General features: G+C 38.1%; 1 protein-coding gene across 6 annotated transcripts in view; it reads left to right on the top strand.

The window, feature by feature from the left end:
* CPNE3 (copine 3) overlaps positions 1-21,431 on the top strand; it is a 71,120-nt gene that overhangs the window by 32,399 nt on the left and 17,290 nt on the right. For 5 of the 6 annotated variants that reach the window (XM_038392978.2, XM_038392975.2, XM_038392979.1 and 2 more), the window contains exons 4-9: positions 3,074-3,148; positions 8,301-8,372; positions 9,254-9,337; positions 10,431-10,520; positions 16,470-16,568; positions 20,640-20,726. In XM_038392978.2, the coding sequence (XP_038248906.1) occupies positions 3,074-3,148; positions 8,301-8,372; positions 9,254-9,337; positions 10,431-10,520; positions 16,470-16,568; positions 20,640-20,726 (507 nt within the window). The remainder of the gene's footprint in view (positions 1-3,073; positions 3,149-8,300; positions 8,373-9,253; positions 9,338-10,430; positions 10,521-16,469; positions 16,569-20,639; positions 20,727-21,431) is intronic. The other variant, XM_043507645.1, reaches the window with a different exon arrangement.

The following is a 21,431-nucleotide window of genomic DNA, read 5'->3' as shown; positions in this document are numbered from 1 at the left end:
GAAAAAAAAGTGATCCAGGTAACTACAGGCCAGTTAGTTTGACATCTGTAGTATGCAAGGTCCTGGAAAAAATTTTGAAGGAGAAATTAGTTAAGGACATTGAAGTCAATGGTAAATGGGACAAAAATACAACATGGTTTTACAAAAGGTAGATCGTGCCAAACCAACCTAACCTCCTTTTTTGAAAAAGTAACAGATTTTTTAGATAAAGGAAATGCAGTGGATCTAATTTACCTAGATTTCAGTAAGGCATTTGATACCGTGCCACATGGGGAATTATTAGTTAAATTGGAGAAGATGGGGATCAATATGAACATCAAAAGGTGGATAAGGAATTGGTTAAAGGGGAGACTGCAACGGGTCCTACTGAAAGGCGAACTGTCAGGTTGGAGGGAGGTTACCAGTGGAGTTCCTCAGGGATCGGTTTTGGGACCAATCTTATTTAATCTTTTTGTTACTGACCTTGGCACAAAAAGTGGGAGTGTGCTAATAAAGTTTGCAGATGATACAAAGCTGGGAGGTATTGCCAATTCGGAGAAGGATCGGGATATTATACAGGAGGATCTGGATGACCTTGTAAACTGGAGTAATAGTAATAGGATGAAATTTAATAGTGAGAAGTGTAAGGTTATGCATTTAGGGATTAATAACAAGAATTTTAGTTATAAGTTGGGGACGCATCAATTAGAAGTAACGGAAGAGGAGAAGGACCTTGGAGTATTGGTTGATCATAGGATGACTATGAGCTGCCAATGTGATATGGCTGTGAAAAAAGCTAATGCGGTTTTGGGATGCATCAGGAGAGGCATTTCCAGTAGGGATAAGGAGGTTTTAGTACCGTTATACAAGGCACTGGTGAGACCTCACCTAGAATACTGTGTGCAGTTCTGGTCTCCCATGTTTAAAAAGGATGAATTCAAACTGGAGCAGGTACAGAGAAGGGCTACTAGGATGATCCGAGGAATGGAAAACTTGTCTTATGAAAGGAGACTTAAGGAGCTTGGCTTGTTTAGCCTAACTAAAAGAAGGTTGAGGGGAGATATGATTGCTCTCTATAAATATATCAGAGGGATAAATACAGGAGAGGGAGAGGAATTATTTCAGCTCAGCACCAATGTGGACACAAGAACAAATGGATATAAACTGGCCACCAGGAAGTTTAGACTTGAAATCAGACGAAGGTTTTTAACCATCAGAGGAGTGAAGTTTTGGAATAGCCTTCCAAGGGAAGCAGTGGGGGCAAAGGATCTATCTGGCTTTAATATTCTACTCGATAAGTTTATGGAGAAGATGGTATGATGGGATAATGGGATTTTGGTAAGTAATTGATCTTTAAATATTCAGGGTAAATAGGCCAAATCCCCTGAGATGGGATATTGGATGGATGGGATCCGAGTTACTATAGAAAATTCTTTCCTGGGTATGTGGCTGGTGAATTTTGCCCATATGCTCAGGGTTTAGCTGATTGCCATATTTGGGGTCGGGAAGGAATTTTTCTCCAGGGCAGATTGGAGAGGCCCTGGAGGTTTTTTGCCTTCCTCTGTAGCATGGGGCATGGTTGACTTGAGGGAGGCTTCTCTGCTCCTTGAAGTCTTTGAACCATGATTTAAGGACTTCAATAGCTCAGACATGGGTGAGGTTTTTCATAGGAGTGGGTGGGTGAGATTCTGTGGCCTGCGCTGTGCAGGAGGTCGGACTAGATGATCAGAATGGTCCCTTCTGACCTTAGTATCTATGAATCTAAGTGATCTAATTCTCTGATTTGGAGTGTCCTTTTTTGGTGAAGGCAGTTTTAAGTATGTTTATCCCAGACTTTCTCCTGTGAGCATATTCTGTGGCACCTAAGTCCCTGGCTGTAGGTAACAGATTTCTTGGTGTGCTTGGGGTGGTTACTGGACCTCTGAAGGTAGGTGTGGTGATCTGTGGGTTTCTTGTACATTGTTGTCTGTAGGATTCCATTGTCAAAGTTGATCTTGGTGTCCAGGAAGTTGTTGCTAGTGTGGGCGTGTTTTAGAGAGACTTTATGTGTTGGTGGTAGTTGCTGAAGTTGTAGTGAAAATCTGAGGTAGTTTAGATGTCTGTCCAGAAGATGAAAATATCCTCTGTGTATCTCGGGTATCTCATTGGTTTCACACTTGTTTGTCCAGAAATTCTTCTTCAAGGCAGCCCATGAAGAGGTTGGCATATCCCTGGTTGTAATTAAGCAGATTGCTGTTTAGAGAACAGGTGAACTAGGAATAAATGAGAAATGATAGTTAGTCACTGCCATACAGAATGCCCAAATGCTTAGAGTCCAAACTACTGTTGTCATACCTCTATTTCAGCGAGAGACAAAGAATAGTAAATTGTCGTTCTAAAAGACCTGTCTTCCTGTTAATGTTGTTACTCAATGCAGTTTGTTCTCGGTTTTGAGATAAAATTATGAAAGGAATCTTTGAAAGAAGTTTGTCTCTCGTCTCCTCACATTCTTTTTAAAAGATCCTCTCCCCACATCCCTCTTCCTCCCCCCCCCCCCCCAAAAAAAAAAAGAGAGAACTGAGTACTAGTAGAAGGTAAGCCTGAAATTCTGAATGTAGGTAAAATAACAAAATAAGACAGACCTACTATAAAACAAAAATGAACTTTTTCAGTAATCTGATTGCATTTGGATTTATACATATGGCAAATAATTTAAGCAATGTGTCAAGAATTAAGGGATAGTCTAATCTCACAAGTTCAGGCATCCTCCCTGATGTATATTAATGTACGTATGTATGTATCATGTCCGATACAAGCCATCTTTAGCAGCTATTCAGGAAAAGTCCTTATTCTACTGTTGAAATTATCAGTGTATAAAGGATTTCTTGTTTATCTTGCCTTGTTTTTACTTCTGTCATGTAGTCAAAGTTACGTATAGGTTCATATCTTTAAATATTATCCAAACATATTGAAGGCTATAAGAAATAAAAGTGATGCTGGAGTTCTCATGGTAGAATAGTTACCTAAAATGGAACATGCAACACCACTTGTTTCTTTCAATGTGAAAAACTGTTAATTGTCAAGAGTTATTATAGTTTAACTTTTGTTTTAACAGATAGTCTCCTGCAAGACGCTGACAAGACCATTAATGTTTAAAAATGGCAAACCTGCTGGGAAAGGAAGCATTACGGTAGGATGATACTTGGCTTTTTCCTTCTAGCATATAGCCCACAAGTTGTTTCTCTTACTGAGTTAAATGTGTTCTATCACATTATAGTAACAGGAATATTTCTTTCACAGCTGTCTGTTTGCAGCTTTCAATTTACAAAACAGTACTTCTGTGTTGACCTAACTTATCAAAATCAAATAGTCTTCAGAGGCTCAAATAAACTAAGTGGTGAACACTTTTTATTTATTATTTATGTATTTATTTAAACAACAACAAATCAATTTGCTGCTTTCAATTGCTTATCCCTCAGGTCCTGAGCAAATGTGGACTCTTAGTTTTTATTTTCTTCGCAAATGATTTTACTTTCATCTCAAGCTGCATCCTACGTAAACAGAATTAGGATAGAAGTCTAATGTAGTTTCATGATGCCAGTGTGGTAACTAGATAAATGGCTAATATTTAGTGGTAACCACTGCAGGTGTGTCTAGAGCTTTACAAATAATTAAGGCGGTCTGTGTCCTGAGCAATATTTAATCTTTTTGGCAGAGAATAGCAAGGGGTTTCATGAAAAGGGTAACTAGATAATGGAATTGAGACACAAGCATTAAAATTCTTGGTCTTTACTCTTTTTTTCTCCTGTAGTAATAGATCTATTTAAAGTTATCAATCTTTAGGGCTACTTTGAAGTTTCATTATTGCTTTAGCTGTTAATGAGCAAACACTAACATATATAATTATTGGGTTGTCAAGCAGTGAGTGGTAGAACTATAGATTTGGCAGCCAATAAGAGTATAAGCAACAGCCATACTGGCATTGAAGGGTATTTCTTGATGTGGGAGCTATTGACTGGATGGAGAACCCATTAATGATCTTTATTTTGGGGTCAGTTTTGCATCATTGGGGCTCCTAACCAGTACTAGAGTGGCTAGAGATATTCAGTTAATATGGACTCTAAGGCCAGAAGGGAATCTCATGATCATTTAGACCACCTGCACTTCACAGGCCACAGAACCTCACCACCCACTCCTGTAATAGACCCCTACCCTCTGGCTGAGTTACTGAAATTCTCAAATCTTGATTTAAAGACTTCAAGTTACAGAGAATCTACCATTTACGGTAGTTCAAACCAGCAAGTTACCCACACTCCATGCTGCGAAGGAAGGCAGACCCCTCCCAGGAGCTCCGCTAATTGCCCAAGGGGAAAATTCCTTCTTGGCACCGAATATGGTGATCTGTTAGATCTTGAGCATATGGGTGAGCCCACAAGCCAGACACCTAGAAAGAATTTTCTGTAGTGACTGAGTCCTCCCTCTCTAGTGTCCCATCTCCAGCCATTGGGGATATTTGCTAATAGCAGTCGCAGATGTGCTATGTGCCATTGTAGGCAGTCTCATTATACCATCCTCTCTGTAAACTTATTAAGCTTAGTCTTGAAATAAGTTTTTGCCCTCACTACTCCCCTAGGACGGCTGTTCCAGAACTTCACTCCTCTGATGGTTAGAAACCGTTGGCTAATTTCAAACCTAACCTTATTGATGGCCAGCTTATATCCATTTGTTCTTGTGCCAGCTTTGGCCCTTAACTTAAATAACTTCTCTCCTTCCCTGGTGTTTATCCATCTGATGTATTTATAGAAAGCAGTAATCTCCCCTCAGCCTTCATTTGGTTAAGCTAAACAAGCCACGGTCCTCTTGTAAGGTAGGTTCGCCATTCCTTTGATCATCCTAGTAGCCCTTCTTTGCACCTGTTCCAGTTTGAATAAATCTTTAACATGAAAGATCAAAATTTCACACCGTATTCCAGTTGAGATTTCACCAGTGCCTTTTAGAATGGTGGTAATACTTTCCTGTCTCTACTAAAAATACCTTGGCTGATGCATCCTAGGATTGCATTAGCTTTTTCCCTGCCACATCACATTGGTGGCTCATAGTCATTCTATAATTGACCAATATACCCAGGTCTTTCTCCTTCTCTGTTGCTTCCAACTGTTACGTCCCCAATTTATAGTAAAATTCCTGCACTTAAGGGCTAACAACAAAACCTTTCACTTTGCACTATTAAACTTCATCCCATTTCTATTGATTCCATATCTGATATTCTGGTCCTCCTCCATATGAGTAAATACCTCCCAACATTGTAATTTTATTATCTCACTCCTGCTTTTTTGTGCCAAGTTCATTAATGAAAATGTAAATTAGATTGATCGCAAGACAGATCCCCGAGGAACTTCACTAGTTCTCCTTCCAGCCTGACATTTCGCTTTTCAGTATGACCCATTGTAATCTCCCCTTTAACAAAGTCCTTACCCACATTTCGATTCTCATATTAATCCCCATCCTCTCCAATTTAATTTCCCATGTGGAACTGTATCAAATGCCTTACTAAAATCCAGGTAGATTAGATCTACTGCATTTCTAGAAAATGAGTTATCTCCAAATTAAATAAATTAAATCTGGTTGGTCTGGCACAATCTATGTTTTGTAAAACCATGTTTTATTTTTATCCCAATTATTGTTTACCCCTATGTCCTTAACTACTTTCTCTTTTAAAATTTGTTCGAAGATCTTGCATTTATTGAGATCAAACTAACAGGCCTGTAGTTTCCTGGATCTCTTGGTTGTCATAGCTTATGGCAAGTTGTATCTTTGATTCCCTTACTCGGTCTCTCTGTGGGCACCCTAATGCAAGTGACAGGTCTATGCTTGTATTACTTTCAGGTTGGAATCCTATAACTCTCACCACTTTTAGGCTGGATTCCCAGATCACAGCACCCGCGTTCATCAACTGTATCCTTGGCAGGTCCACTTGGATTTTGGCTCCTTCTTCAACTTGTCTCCTGGAAGTGACAGAACAGCTTGTCGAAGACAAAGTGTGATTTATTTATAGGGACACAACAAAGGGAGAGGGGAAAAAAATCAAACAGAAGATAATATACATATAGATCTTACCTAAACGTTAGCCTTTCCTTGCAATTTAGGTAGCCCCTGTCCGAGTAATCCCCACCCCCTCAGCATTGGGGAGTGCAGCCTTTACCCCTCTATCTGACCCTTCAGTTATTGTGGTTCCCTCTCCCCATCTTTCTTTCCCTCCCTCGTGCCCCCCCCCCCCCCCCCGAGGTTTACAGGTAGTCTTTTATCCTTTCAAAGTCCCTGCGTTTGTCCTGGAGCAACACAATCTCGTCAGTTGGGCTTATACTTCTTTCCAGGTGGGACAGAGGCAGACTTCCAGTAATGGATTCAGTGTATTGTCCATCCGAGCGCCAGCATTTGGCGCTGTCTACAGCCATTGTCTGGGTTCCTGCAGACCAAAGCTAAGGGCATGTCTGCCCTTACAGTGCTGCACCCTGCATCGCTGTAGCACTTAGTGAAGACGTTACCCACGCTGATTGGAGAGCTCTCGCATAGGTACTCCACCTCCCCGAGAGGCAGCAGCTATGCTCGCAGGAGAAGCCTTCTTGTCATTATAGCGCTGTCTACAATGGGAAGATAGGTCGATATAACTATGTCGTTCAGGGATATGGAAAATTCACACCCCTGAGCGAAGTAGTTTATACCAGCATAAGTTTGTAGAGTAGACCAGAGCTAACTAAGGCTGATTTTAGCTTTACCTTTTAGCCAGCATCAAAATAACCAGCAAACTCACTGGGAGAAAGAAAGATGAATCATAAAATTAATGCAGATCTCTCAAATTCTTCACAGTGGTAATGGATGTTAGCAAAATGGATGGACAGATTTGGCAATGCAATTCTAATGGGAATGCTCCATTGAGATCAGCAATTAACAGGCTGAGTCTGTTAAGTATTTTGGGATACTGCGAACCAGGAAATTAAACATTATTCAGAGGCACAAGGATCTTATCTTCATATGTCCTGTACGCTTTCTTCAGGCTACAATGTTAGTGCCCTAGTTTGCACCACCTCTATTCTATACCGTGACATGTAGAAATCTGGTCTACTTTATTCAGCTAAAATTGGTGACTTTCCAAATTTGTGTATTAGTGACTTTGTAGCCAAAAAGCATGACCTCTGGCAAATTTGCAGGGGTCAGCTCCCAAGTATAAGAGATTTTTTTCAACCCAAGATCCATGTATGATTTCTAGCTGCTATTATAATACTTTTGTTCAAAGATGTCCATAAGTTTGTGGTGATATTGCTGTTCAGAGGACTGGATACAAATGGCATTATTGTTACTAGCCGCATGTTCTTCCTGTATCAGAATTGGTCAAGTATGTAATGGAACAGAGTACGCTGTGTCTGAGGATGATACCTCCCACAGACTATTATTTGCTAGTTATAAAGTTCAGACCAACAGACAAACGTGGACTTCAGTCTGTGATCTGTCTATAGAGTTAGACCTCACCAAGCACCCCTTTTTTGCCTTTGAAAATGACGGAATGGCAGTAAAATTCCTTTTAGAATGCTGACTGTCTTCTAGCTATAATCGCAGTTTAGCATAAGGGAAACTATAGGCTGGTTTCCAAGTGTGCTGCACCACAGGTGTGGTTGTTTTTTTAAATATGAAAACCATTTAGAAGCTTGGTCTAAAATTTGAACTTGAAGTGCATAAAGAGGGATCTCACCATCTAGTGAATGTGAGAGAAGCTCTGAAAATGTGCCTCTGTACAGTTAGTACAGCAAGCTCTTTTATCTCATTGAGCAGGAACATTTGGTGTTGGAACTCGTAGGTTCTGTACCTGGTTCTGGCATTGGATCTGTGGCATTTGGCAAATAATCCAAAATCTTCAAAGTGGTCCCTTTTTGGGGGTTTCAATTTTTGGTGCCCATTTTCAGAGGTATTTAACACTCTCAGCATCTGTTGACTTCAGCTGCATTATGGGTGCTTGCCTCTGAAAATCAGGACCTGTATGTCTCAACTTGGGCCATCCAAAATTAGTGGCCACTGTTGAAAATGTGAATCTTAACATCCGTACCTTGGGTTATTCATTTGTAAAATGAGACTGTTTACCTACTAACATAGGAGTTGTGTGACTTGCCTGATGTTTTCAAAACACTTCAGAGTTGTGTCTTAACTTTTCATCCAAGGATCTCCAAGTACTTCTATATTTAAATAAAATATTTCACATCTACTCTTTCTAGGTATGATGTGAATAATATTAGTGAAGTATATAATATCTGAACACAGAATAAATATTTGTCCTTCTTTTATCTACCTAGATTACAGCAGAAGAAGTAAAGGATAACAGAGTGGTCTTGTTCGAAATAGAAGCAAGGAAACTAGACAATAAGGTACTTAATTGCTGTATTTATAATAACAAAGCATTTAAAATAATGATGCTCTTATAAATAAGTAATAACAGTTGATTCACTCTGGGATTCTTTGCCGAAGAAATTAAGTCTACTAACATACTGCTTACAATAGAAGAAAACTATAGAAACAGAACATTTTGTGAATTACATTGAAGTTTTTAGAATGGAATCTTGATCTGATTCTAAAGTGAGACAGGTATATTGCCCAAAATATTCTTTGAACAAGACTTAACACTGTCTATATAAATTAATCCCAGTTTTGTATCTTTTCATTAGTGTGAATGCTTTTGCAATTTAATTTTAAGTTTATTTACTAAAATAACTGTAGAAAGTTCACTTTCAGACAAAGTATATGTTAGAATGGGCAAATCCATTATAATAAAGAAACAACTTCAGGGCTGGCATTAGAATTTCTAAATTCTTTAATTGCTCTATGAAATTCTAAGATAGATGTAAAATAGAAGCATTTCTGCCCTACACACTTATTTTTAACATTTTTATAATGCTCTAATTAGGCAGCTTTGAATTCGGGTCCTGCCCTTCATACGCCTAGTGGTCCTGTTGCCCTGAGATGGAACTGTCCGGTAGTGTTTACAGAGCACAGAATCTCACCTTACACTAAAAGAATATTTCTAGTCTACTCATAGCTATATAATTCTTTGGTTTGCTAATATAAACTATCCTGTTTTAAAAAGCAATAACGAGAATATCTGAAAAGTGACTTGTATTCTTCATCAGAAAGATGTTTGTTAGTTTTTAGGAAAGAGTCTTTTGTTTACCTTCCATTATCTGACTGTGTATATTAATTAGTGTTTGATAACATTCATGCCATGTGATAACTACCCATTTTTTAAACTCAGGATATTTTTGGAAAGTCAGACCCTTACTTGGAGTTCCACAAGCAGACTTCAGAAGGGAACTGGGTGATGGTTCACAGAACTGAGGTAGGGGAGGTTGTTCACAAGAAACTAGAGTTTTATTGAGTTAATCTGACTTTAAATGTATAACAGCACTAAAGTTACAGCACCTTTAGAGCAGGAGAGTTGATCTTATGGTTAAGGCGCCAAACTGGGTCTCAGAGATGGGAAAACTCAGGTCTCCTGTTAGACTTTTTTCTGTGTGACTTGAAAGTCATTAAATGTCTCTGGCACTCAAATGTGGATAATACTGCTTTTTCTTATTCTTGTCCGTTTAGATTGTAAACCCTGTGGGCAGCAATTGTTTAGATGTATGTAATGTCTAGCATAATGGTCTAGTTTTGGTAGGAACACCTAGATGCTATTATTATAATACTATTAATATTGGAGAATGACAAGTTCAGCTAGGTCTGATATTTACTACTTAAAATAAGTGTATAACTTATTACTAAACACTTATAGGAGAGTCTGAAGCCCTAATCAATATTTAAATAATGAACAAATTTAGAGGAAGGCACAGTCCTTTATAGCACTAAGATTCTTTTTGCTTGATAGATATGAGGAGGTTATAAAGTGGCCTTTGCTGACTTGCACACACCTTCTTCCCGCCCCCTCCCTCCCTTCACCTTTGAATCTTTGGAGGAAATACTTCTGGAAATGGTGTTTCAGTATAAACATTTGGTGGAGTGAAATGTAACTTCTGGAAATGATGATTTTACCCCCATTGTCATGCTTCTACTGGTAAGATGTGGGGGTACATAGCAAAACGCTGCCTTTGCTTTGGGTCTTCATGTACAGAGGTACTAGAATGTTACATCCTCTCCAGTTTGGGATTTAAATGCCATGATAGATTAAATTTCCCTTTTGGAAAATATTGACCTAGCAGTGAGCAGCAGCGTCCAACTTCCTCCAAGGCGTTGGTGTTAAAACAAAATTTTCTCCTGTTATGATGATTCGGGTCTTGTTATATCTTTATCATGTGTACATGTTTTTTGTGACTGCCTCACAGGTCAACGCTTTCCATATTTGTTATAGTTATGGAATAAAAACAGGGCAAAACTGATAGTCCCTCTCTATCTTGCCTTGCTAACAATACTATTTTATCAAATCTTTTTGGCAGGTTATAAAAAACAACTTGAATCCTGTCTGGAAGCCCTTTAAAATACCTCTCAATTCTCTGTGTTACAGTGATATGGATAAAACAATCAAGGTAATATTTAAATGATGCATTGTATTTGTCCTTAATGTATCTAGAGAACAGTTGGCAAATATAATGAATATTCATTTAACTTGTTTATCCTCTTAGTTTTAAGTTAAATTCAAAATACAGGTTTTTTTATTATAAGGAACAGAAAACAGGGATGATGATGATGATGATGATGATGATGATGATGATGATTTGATAGTTTGTGTTACAGTTGACTTAGAGTTAGGGAAGCTGATTGACCTAGAGTAAATGTGTATTTCCCTCTTCAATTTTGCCTTTGAATTAGTGTTAACACAGCATCAGTTCTCAGACTTGTTAAAAGCGTGGGCTGTCTACTTGCACATTTACAGTCATATAGAATCCTTTTGGCTGTTAGGTTTCAGAGTAGCAGCCGTGTTAGTCTGTATTCGCAAAAAGAAAAGGAGTACTTGTGGCACCTTAGAGACTAACAAATTTATTAGAGCATAAGCTTTCGTGAGCTACAGCTCATCCGATGAAGTGAGCTGTAGCTCACGAAAGCTTATGCTCTAATAAATTTGTTAGTCTCTAAGGTGCCACAAGTACTCCTTTTCTTTTGGCTGTTACTCTTTCTTGCTCCCCTGCATATGACTGTCTGTCTCCTGGTGCCTTATATGTGTTTCACACTTGTTCAATTCCCTTTCTTTCCTGGATGTGTGTCACAGCCATCAGGTCCTCTTCTCAGCCTGCTCAACTGGACTTTGCTGACCAGTTGCTTCATTCTTTCCTCCATTGCTTAGATACTACCTACATAATAATCCCAGGTCCTGCTAGCCTGAGAAGTAGAGTGAATGTTCATGGGGGATCCACATGAATAAAGCACAGTAGCAAAGCATTAGCATTGAATCGCTGGATCTACCCAGACAAAACCTTCTGATGCCAAGTTGTTTTTAACATTAACTGATTTGTGTATAGAGCTAGTAATTGAAATATTCTACTTTGGAATCATCTAGTCAGGAGGACATTTTACAAATGTAATTATTTCACTACTAAATAGTTAGTAGTATCTCTCTTCGTCACTCTGCTAGCTCCCAAAGCGGAGATATTGTGACAACATAGGCAGCATATTTCAAGAAAATGGATTTCTGCTGCCATTGATGTCCTTTGCTGCCTTTAGTCATTGATCCATAAAGGAGCATAATAATCTGTTAGCTTCAGCTCTGGGTTCTGTTGTCAGATGAGTGAATTCAAATGAACCTGCCTTATCTTAAGCACTACTTTTGGATTTGATGTTTGAAGAGAAGATGAATGCAGGGTTGCCTGCCTGCCTTGTCCAAACTGAATCTGTGATGGTTCAGTCCTTTTTCCTCTGTAGAGAAGGATGGTTCACGTAGCCTGGGAGGATAAGGTGGGCTCCACTCACGGGACAAGGAGTTAGTCTAGTGAATCCTTACTGAACATTATCTGCAACCATTGACACCCTGACCCCCAAACACCCCCTTAGTCCTCATCACCCAAAAGTTCTTGGTTTTTTGACACCCTGCATCAAATGACGGGCGGAAACTTGAGAACTAGTGATGGAAAAGCTAAGGCCGAAAGACAGAAGGTGAAATACAACAAATTTCTTCAAGTCTATGCTCCGGCTTAAAGCTGGTCAGAAATTTTCTGTTGCATGCTTTTTTTTCTGATGGAAGTTGTTTTTATGTAGAAATTGAAATGCTTCAGAAGGTTTTATTTCACCATGAATTCTTGCAGGGAGAATATTTTGAAACAAAAAATCTATTTTGGAAAAATTTGAAACTATTTTGAATTTAATTTTATGGGTTTTTTTATTTTAATTTGTTTTTACATTACTACTGATTTTTCATGAAATAGAGTATACTATGCAGTAATACCATTGGCATGTCGTGAAATAATGTAAAAATGAAAAAATAAATTCAGAAATTGAAATTTTTGAAATTTCCCATGCAATGGAAGTTTGAAAATGTGTTTTGTTGTTGTTGTTCCAGTTTGGAACAAAAACAAATGTAAGTGTCAAAATTTCCTGCAAAACAAAAATTCCAAGTTACAAAAGCCATCATGCTGGTTGAATTACAAAGCAAGAGAAGCTTCCTATCAAAGAATCATAAAAATGTAATCCTAGAAGGAACCTCAAGAGATCACCTAGTCCATTTCCCCCAGTCACCATGCTGAGGAAGAATTAAGTATATGTAGACCGTGTCTGTCAGCTGTTTTGTCTAACTAGTTCTTAAAAACCTCCAATGATGAGGATTTCATAACTTCCCTAGGTAACCTATTCCAGAACTTAACTACCCATATAATTAGAAAGTTTTTCCTAATATCTAATCTAAATCTCTCTTGCTTCAAAGTAACCCAAAGAGTTCTTGTCCTACCCCCAGTGAACATAGAGAACCAATTGATCACCATTCTCTTTGCAACACCCTTCTACGTATTTGAAGACTCATCATGTCCCCCTTTAATTCTCTCATTTTTTTAAGAGTAAACATGCTCAATTCTTTCAACCTTTCCTTATGGGTCATGTTTTCTAAACAGCTTTCTCTTTTTCTCGCTGTCCTTCGGCCTCTCTTCCACATCTTAAAGTGCAATGCTCAAAACTGGGCACAGTACTGCAGCTGAGACCTCACTAGTACTGTACCAATTACCTTCCAGGTCTACATATGACACTCCTGCACATTTATCTCTGAATATTTGCCTTTTTCATCACAGCCTCACATTGTTGACTTGTATTGAATTTGTGATCCTCTACATCACCCCTAGATCCTTTTCTGTTCTAGAACCACTTAGCCAGTTTTTCCCCATTTTGGAGTTGTGCATATGATTTTTTCCCTCTTAAGCATAATACTTTAAACTTCTCTTTTTGTTGAATTTCATCTTGCTGATTTCAGCTTCAACTGAAGCTGCCAAATCCAGGGTGGTAAACCAATTCATCGATCCTCAGTGTCTACAGTACTGGTTAAATCATGTTAAGCCCTTGAATGGATAGTCTCATTCGGAAGTAAAGTGGCCTTATTGTGAAGGAATGCATTTTAAATTCACACCTTCATTTAATTCAGTTTAACTTTCCTGAGTGTCCCTGGGTAGACATGCCCTAAGATTACATTCAAAGTGGCAGTTGAAGTATAGTATGGCATTCACAAAATCAAAATGGAATTCATAAATTGATAGACATATTCCCCAATCTGTCATAGCAATGTGTAAATTTAGACAAAATCCTGTCAAAACAAGATTACCATAGCATTTATTTCTGTCCTGGGGAGAGGATGCAAGAGAGAATAAATCACATGTGACAAACATTAGTTGAATTGCTTAATGCACAACTGGAACATATTTAGCTACTATGGGTATAAACCTGCACAGAATAAAACAGTGATAAAGCAGAATAATGATTACCTTTATAAGTAAGCCCAGAATCTGACAACCTGGGGGAAAAAAAGGAAAGAGCTAGTGACAGCTCTTCTCCACATGTCATAGATGAATTTTTCATTTCCATTAAATAGCCCCACTAAAACTGTAGTTCCTTGTCCAAATAAATCCTTTAAGATAGGGTTGTTTTCGGCTCAGGATGATCCAAAATGTAATCTTCTCACCCAATAGAAAACACTGTGTAGGTGTATAATAAAACCTGCTGTGGAGTTTCTGAACTCAGTTACATGGGTATATATCCAGAGCAACTAGGTTTCCATGGCTCCAGATTTACACAAATAAAGCAGGATCGATTCTAATCTCTGCTGCATTTTATTTTGAAATTGTAGTTTATGGATTTAAAATTACTTTCAGATGAGACAGTAAAATTGTGGTAATGTTTTGAAGAAGAATTAAACAATGCTTTAACGTTTTTATACACACAGTGGCATGCATAACAGGCTATCTAATTATAGTAAGTAAAAATGACTTTTTTTAGCTTTCCTTAGTATGAATGCCTCTTCACACACTGAGTCGCTCAGTTTGTGAATTCAGCAGTAATGCACAAATCAACTTGCTACACTATCTCATTAATTTATTTCTAAATTGCGTGTGTGTTGCAGTGAGTCGGTAATATCGTTCTGTACCACAAATGTGAGCCCCTGTCATTTGAAGCTAGCATGCCTGAATTCATCAGCTCTGAGGAGAGAAGAGGGGAACAAAGATAATGTTTATGTTGCTACAGGGAGCCACAAAGATTGTTGCATGAGCAGTCAACCTTCTGATCTCAAAAGAAACATTGGGCTAGATGTATTTAATATATCAAACTCCCAGAAATGTTTTCTGTCTTTAAATAAAAAAGACACTTATGATAACCTTGGAACAAGCTGCTATTACTGTTGAATGAAAAAAATATATTCGGTATTAAGAATTCCACCAATTGCTTGATTAGGTGAACATCTGATTGGCTCAACATAAGAGAGCCTAAATAATCTGCATCACATCTGCCTGTGCTGAAATCTATTTCTCCATCTGTGATACTGTTGTTGCCTGTAATGAAGTATGAATTGGTGTACAATGCATGTGCATGTATTATGTATTTTATTACAGTGGTAGCCAAAATGTATCTAGGAGCTATGCCAACAGAAGAAAGCACAGTCTCTGCACTATAGAGCTTTCAATCTAAAAGGCAGTAACGTAGAAATATGAAATGTGTTATGCAGGCAGTTGTTTTCTCTCAGAAGCCCAAGATTTTATTAAGGTAGTGTTTGGTTTGTTTGTTTGGTTTTTTTTGTTCAGTCATAAATGAAACGTTAAAGAAAACATAACTTTATTAATGTGTTAGTGTACAGTATAATACTTTTTTGTCTTAATGGGGAGTAGGAAAGAATGGCCTGGAGAACAGCAGCATGGCTTAGATTGAATTTGTTTAGGAAAATTTTTGTCTAGGGTCTGTAGATTTATCCTGAATAATGGAAAAGTGCTTCAATGGAAATTTTGGAACTAGGAAGCTGTTATTTTAATAAGTCATCTTACCTATACTCAGAGCAAAAAATCATTCTTAAATAGACAGAGGTGGTTTGTGCAATATCAGCTTAAATATACAAACTTAATTCAGAATTATAATTAAGACATTCTGGAGAACATTCATAGCCTCTTCATATGTATGTAAGCAGATTCTTCACAAAAGTTAAAATAACAATGGAAAAATAGAGCTGGGCTAAATAAACTGACAGTCTGCCATCCCACCCCATTAAACAACAAAAATAACCCAAGAAAGGAAGAGTAAGTGAGAAAGGAAAGGCATTAAGGTTAAAGTTGAATTGATTTGATCAGTAAAGTCTTACCATTGGGCTGTAAATACAGGCAAAGAGGGATTTTAGCCAACATACATCTCTGAGGACATTATAAATTTACAGGTTAATTAAGACTGCTGGTCTTGAGAACTCTCAAGTCTCACTTCTATTATCAACAGTGAAAGGTACTGAACTCTGTCTCTGAGCCCCTCTGTGGATCAGAAATGCAGTCCACTTGCCTTTGCTCTCCTGCTAACCACCCGGAGCTTGACTTGAAGTACTGATCATCCATATCTCCCACTGAAATCAATAGGAGTTGAATGTCAGTATCTCTGAAAATCAGGCTTCCAGTCTATAATGGCGGAAGGGCGCACAGACTAGGCACCACAGAGTGACTTTTTTCCTAAAAATGATCAGAATAAAATTAGTAGCATTAGCCCTAACTTATCATATTGGATCTGATCCTGTAAAATGCTGAACTTTTGATGCTCATTGACTTCCGTGAAGATGAGGATGCTCATCAGCAGCTTGGAGGATCTGGTCCAGTAGTAGGTAAGACTCCCTTATCTTTCTGCAGTTGGTAAAGCCTAGCCTTCAGACACTTGTATATATTCCCCACATACTTAAATCTATGGCAGAGGGCAAACTTCGGCCACACTTGAAATCCTAACTGTATCAAAAAAACCTGCCTTTTTTTCTTTGTTATAGAAGTGTCATTGCAACATCACTCTGATAGTGTTGGCTCTTGCTAATCCTTGATAATGCTTCATTTTAGGTAGAGTGCTATGATTATGACAATGATGGGTCTCATGATCTCATAGGGAGTTTTCTAACCACGATGTCAAAACTGAATGAAGCTTCTCGATCCTCACCGGTAAGTCCAAAGCCTCTAGGTTTCTTGAGCATTTTTATGAAATTGCGTTATTCATTTTGAGCAAAGACTACAAAGTGTCTTTGATTGTCAATATTTAACTGCCTTATGGCAGTGCTTGTAGCACCAGTTCAGTTCAGATTCAGTTGGCATTTCCATTATAAATCCACTTTTACAGGCTTTAATATTTTGGTCGTTTTTTGTAACGGCATGTGTCTGAAAATCCTAGTTGTTGGGCCAAATTAATTTCACCAATCCATAATCATCAAGATGCAGAATACACTATAAATTTCACTGCTGTTAAAAGGCCAAAACCTGAACTTACTCTGTCAGATTTTACTTTATCCTTAATTTTCAGGTTTGGTTTTTGCTCACTTGAGTAAGTAATTGAATAAATCTGAACGAAGACTTCAAGATTTTTATCTACTAGTGCACAGAAATCAACCTGGCATTTTCATTTGTTTGGGTCTTTATTTCCTTTCTTAAAAAAACCTCAGAAACCACACTGTCCCATATATTTTGCTATGAAACGTTAACAGTGCTGTAAACCTTTTAACATGGCAGATTGCATCCTCATAAATTTCATTAAAGGCCACTCAGCAGCCTTAGCTTAGAATCTCTTTATTTTTATTGACTTGTGTCATAAATATAAAGGGAAGAGTAACAACCTTCCTGAATACAGTACTATAAAATCCCTCCTGGCCAGAGGCACAAAATCCTCTTACCTGTAAAGGGTTAAGAAGCTCAGATAACCTGGCTGGCACCTGACCAAAAGGACCAATATGGGGATAAGATACTTTCAAATCTGGGGTGTGTGTGTGTGTGTGGCGGCGGGGGGAAGGTTTTGGTCGATCTGTTCTGCGTGCTTGCCAGACACAGATCAAGGAAGCAAGCAATCCAACTCCATTAGAATTAGTAAGTACTAGCAAGGGTGTTAGCTTATTTTTGTTCTGGCTTGTGACTTTTCTCTGTGCTGTTAGGAAGGTGTATTTCTGGTTTTCTTTTTGTGACTTTAAAGTTTGGCAAGAGGGAAATCCTCTGTTTTTGAATCTGATTGTCCTGTAAGATTATCTTCCATTCTGATTTTTCAGAGGTGCTGCTTTTACCTCTTTTTTTCTTTATAATAACGTTTTGTTTCTTTTAGAATCTGATTGGGGTTTTTTTTAGTGTCCTAAAAAACCCCAAGGTTGGTCTGTGCTCAACTTGTTTATTCTCAAGCCTCCTCGGGAAAGGGGGTATGGGGTTTTTGGGGATATTAGCGGGGAGTAGGAACTCCAAGTGGTCCTTTCCCCGAGTTTGTCTAAATCACTTGGTGGTGGCAGCGTTACCCAATCCAAGGTACAAGGGAGAATTTGTGCCTTGGGGAGTTTTTAACCTAAGCTGGTAGAAATAAGCTTAGGGGGTCTCTCATGCAGGTCCCCATGTCTGTACCCTAGAGTTCAGAGTGGGGAGGGAACCCTGACACTTGTTTCACAAGCAATATTCTACCATATTTTTCTTTAATTGCACATAACTTGAAAAATAGTTCAATGATCAGGTACACTGCATACAGGTTTGGAACCTAAAAGCATCCTAAAGTATTGTATGTAAACTGAATTCTTCAAAGCTACAAATTATAGATATTTAACTTTTTTTAAATGTGTTTATATTTTCGAATCACTGCTCCTGCTATGTTGCTCCCTTAATGGTCGTTTCTGAAGACTTCCTGAAACTGAGCAGAGGACAATCTAACACTTCCTTTTACAGCACTGGTAAATAATTTCAGCAAGTGACTGCTCATATGTAATCTGCTTCTAGAGATTTCTAGTGCTTTTTCTCATCTTGCTAGGTTCTCGGAAGCAGGCTGGCATTTATTCAGCTTTTCCCCACAAGCAAAATAGTGTGCATCTTGCTATAGTAATTAAACTACACAAACACTTGAAGGGCAAGGATGAAACAGTTTAGTCCACTCCTTTGCTATAGCATATGAAAATTTTTTTCTGTTTCATAAGTTAATTATTTAAATAAAATATGGTACCATTTTACTGAACCAATTATTGCATTAGGGCAAAAACTGAAAAAAACTGAAGCGTACTTCTGTGTGGTTTTAAAAACAAACGAAAAAAAATCCGTGCACGTACACACCATGAAAGACCCTACTCCTGTGAGATAGTGAACTCCCTTTGTGCCACTGAAGCACACTGTATGATCGATTTGATGTGAATCAAAATGCTGCATCCTAAACTGTCCTCTGATAACCTGGGCTGGGATCTTCTTTTTTTTTTTTTTTTTTTGTGTAATCTGCATATGCTTCTTTTAAAAATGCTTCAAGAAGGCTCTTCCTTACTTATATTTTCTTGACCACACATTGGCTGTATCCAGTCAAAGAAAGCCATCTGTGTGCCAGAATGAGACTGGCTGAGAATTAAAGCTACAAGACAACACAGAGGAAATATAGAGCTCAAGAAGTCTCTTGCTTAAAAAGAACTGGGACCCAATCCTGCAAAACTTTACTTATTGGCTCCACTAGGACCATGCCTGACATTAAGCATTTCCTGTGTGAATGAAGCTGGGCGATAGTCCCTGTAAGGTGGAATTTAGTAAGACCCCAATTCTCATTTTAATTGCGCCCATGTTAATCCTGGAATGGCTTCAATGAAGTCATTGTATTTACTTGATCTTAACACCAGTGTAACTGAAAAGAATCTGGTATTAAATAAGATGCAGACTCTGCTCCACAAAATGCTGAGAGAATTCTCAGTAGCTAGAAACTACTTGATTGGGATTGTGCGGGGAGGACATGCTAATGAAAATAAGATTTAACAAAAATCCACATGGTGGTTGGAGTTCTTTTTAATTTTAAGACAGAGTTAAATATGGAAAATTTAATCAGGAAATTACCTGGCTGTTTAGATTACCCTCTGTGATAAAGTACCACAATTTGGTTCAGTTCTAATTATGTCTTACCATTATGTTCTATCCATGCTGTAAACCAACAACAAATGGGAAAGAATCTAATAGAATAAAATATTGCAATACTGTATTTAATGTCTTGTTGCATTACAAAAACTGTTTGCAGATTGTTACCCTCAACATATCTCCACTGATTCCAGTGGAAGGAATGTTTTTCAGGCAAGCCCTTGGTATGTGCCTGATCCTGTATGGTACTGAGCCCCCGATTTTCTCACTTTAGAAGCTAAGAGCGCTTAGCACTTTGAAGGATTTGGAGCTCAAGTGTTTCCTGATTGACTTGAGAATGTACAAGAGGCTTCTTTTTGCTAAACTTGTTTTTACTCAATGAATTGTTGGATTTAACCTCACTAGTTGAATGAAAAAATTGTCTTGTGGCTTAGGAAAAAATGGAGAACCAAACCACTTAAGAAACCAGTTTGAATGCTTCGAACATATGGCAGAAACACGCACTTATGATCAGTGCTATTGAGTACCTGACTTGGTGTTTGCTAGGGACAAGTAAAGGATGAGAACTAGCTCGCTGAAATCCAATTTCCATAAAATGGAAGTGATGTTGGGAAGACGGAAGCATCAGTGAGCCACTTTATAGGAGGGTGTGTGCTCCTGCCATTTGTTACTGGAGCTTTCAGTCTTGGGTTACTGTTGAATCCTCAGCTGCTTTTGAGCAACCCTATAGCAGAAGAAAACAGTGGCTTTTTAATCTGTTTGGCAGGGAGGATGCAACCATTCTTCTCAGATGCAGATCTTGCTACCATGTCCTATGACTCTCTCGCCTTCAAAATAGCTGCAATGTGCTTTACTTGGGACTATGCCTTAATCCAGCCTAGTACCTGAAGATGGTCCAGAACTTTGGAATTCACTCCCAACTTAAAATGATGATCCCCAAGAGCTGCACAAAGCCTTTCTCTTCTGAAGCTTTTAGGGAGGGAAGGTACAAATACTTGTCTGGCCTGTAGGGTTTTTCTTTTCTAGTTCTGACAAGGATGGGTTTGAAAGTGCAGTCACTGGCTGTAAAACAAAAGCAATGTAAAGCAAAGATGCTTAAAGCTCTGGATAGGTACTACTTAAATGTATTGCATAAATTGTACTGATTGTAGACTTGTTGTTTTTCCATTCCCATAGGCTGAATTTGAATGCATCAATGAGAAGAAGAGACAAAAGAAGAAAAGCTACAAAAATTCTGGTGTCGTGAGTGTGAAACACTGTGAGGTCAGTACTCAAGGATTTTATTTTTTAACTCAATTGATTTTTCTTTATTTACAAATGTCCAGGTACAACATCTCTGATCTAACATGCCTCAACTATCCCAAGTGTAAGTAACAGTAAAATGTATGAAAACTGCAGAAAGATTTGAGTCTAGAAGATGATAGTATAGATACAAAATACTTTGAATGTTATAGAAGCAAAGTAAAATATTGTTGCTTCACATAGAATCAGAATACAATTAATATTACGCCTGTATTTTCTATAGAGAGTTTGACTTAGTCTTTTATACAGGAGATTGCAAGCAAGTGAAAGTTACCGTTTCATACAAGGTCTTTTGGTTTAGAAGTAATGTCTAAATATCAAACCCCCATAACCTTATTTTCAATAGGATGATCTTACCACTTAAAGTAAAGGAATTCCTCATCTAATATCCTCTTGAGTGGGAAGTGAGGGGTGTTCAAGTCCTAAATAATAAAACAGCCTTCTGCAATTCTATTTGCATGTATCATGGAATGACAAGAAAAGTGGTGATTTGCATTGTCTTTAACACAAAAAAGCACTAAACTTCCTAGCAATTAATAGGTACCATAGTGTCAATTTCCTTAGTAGCTGAACAAGGGCTAATGTGAGAAATATTTATCTGATATGAATTTTCTCCATGTACCCAGATCCTGTTTAAATATAATTATAAGGCGCCCAATACTGGCA

This window comes from Dermochelys coriacea, chromosome 2, assembly GCF_009764565.3.
Source record: "Dermochelys coriacea isolate rDerCor1 chromosome 2, rDerCor1.pri.v4, whole genome shotgun sequence".
Lineage (NCBI taxonomy): Eukaryota > Metazoa > Chordata > Testudines > Dermochelyidae > Dermochelys > Dermochelys coriacea.
This window is presented reverse-complemented; position numbering and strand designations above follow the sequence as displayed.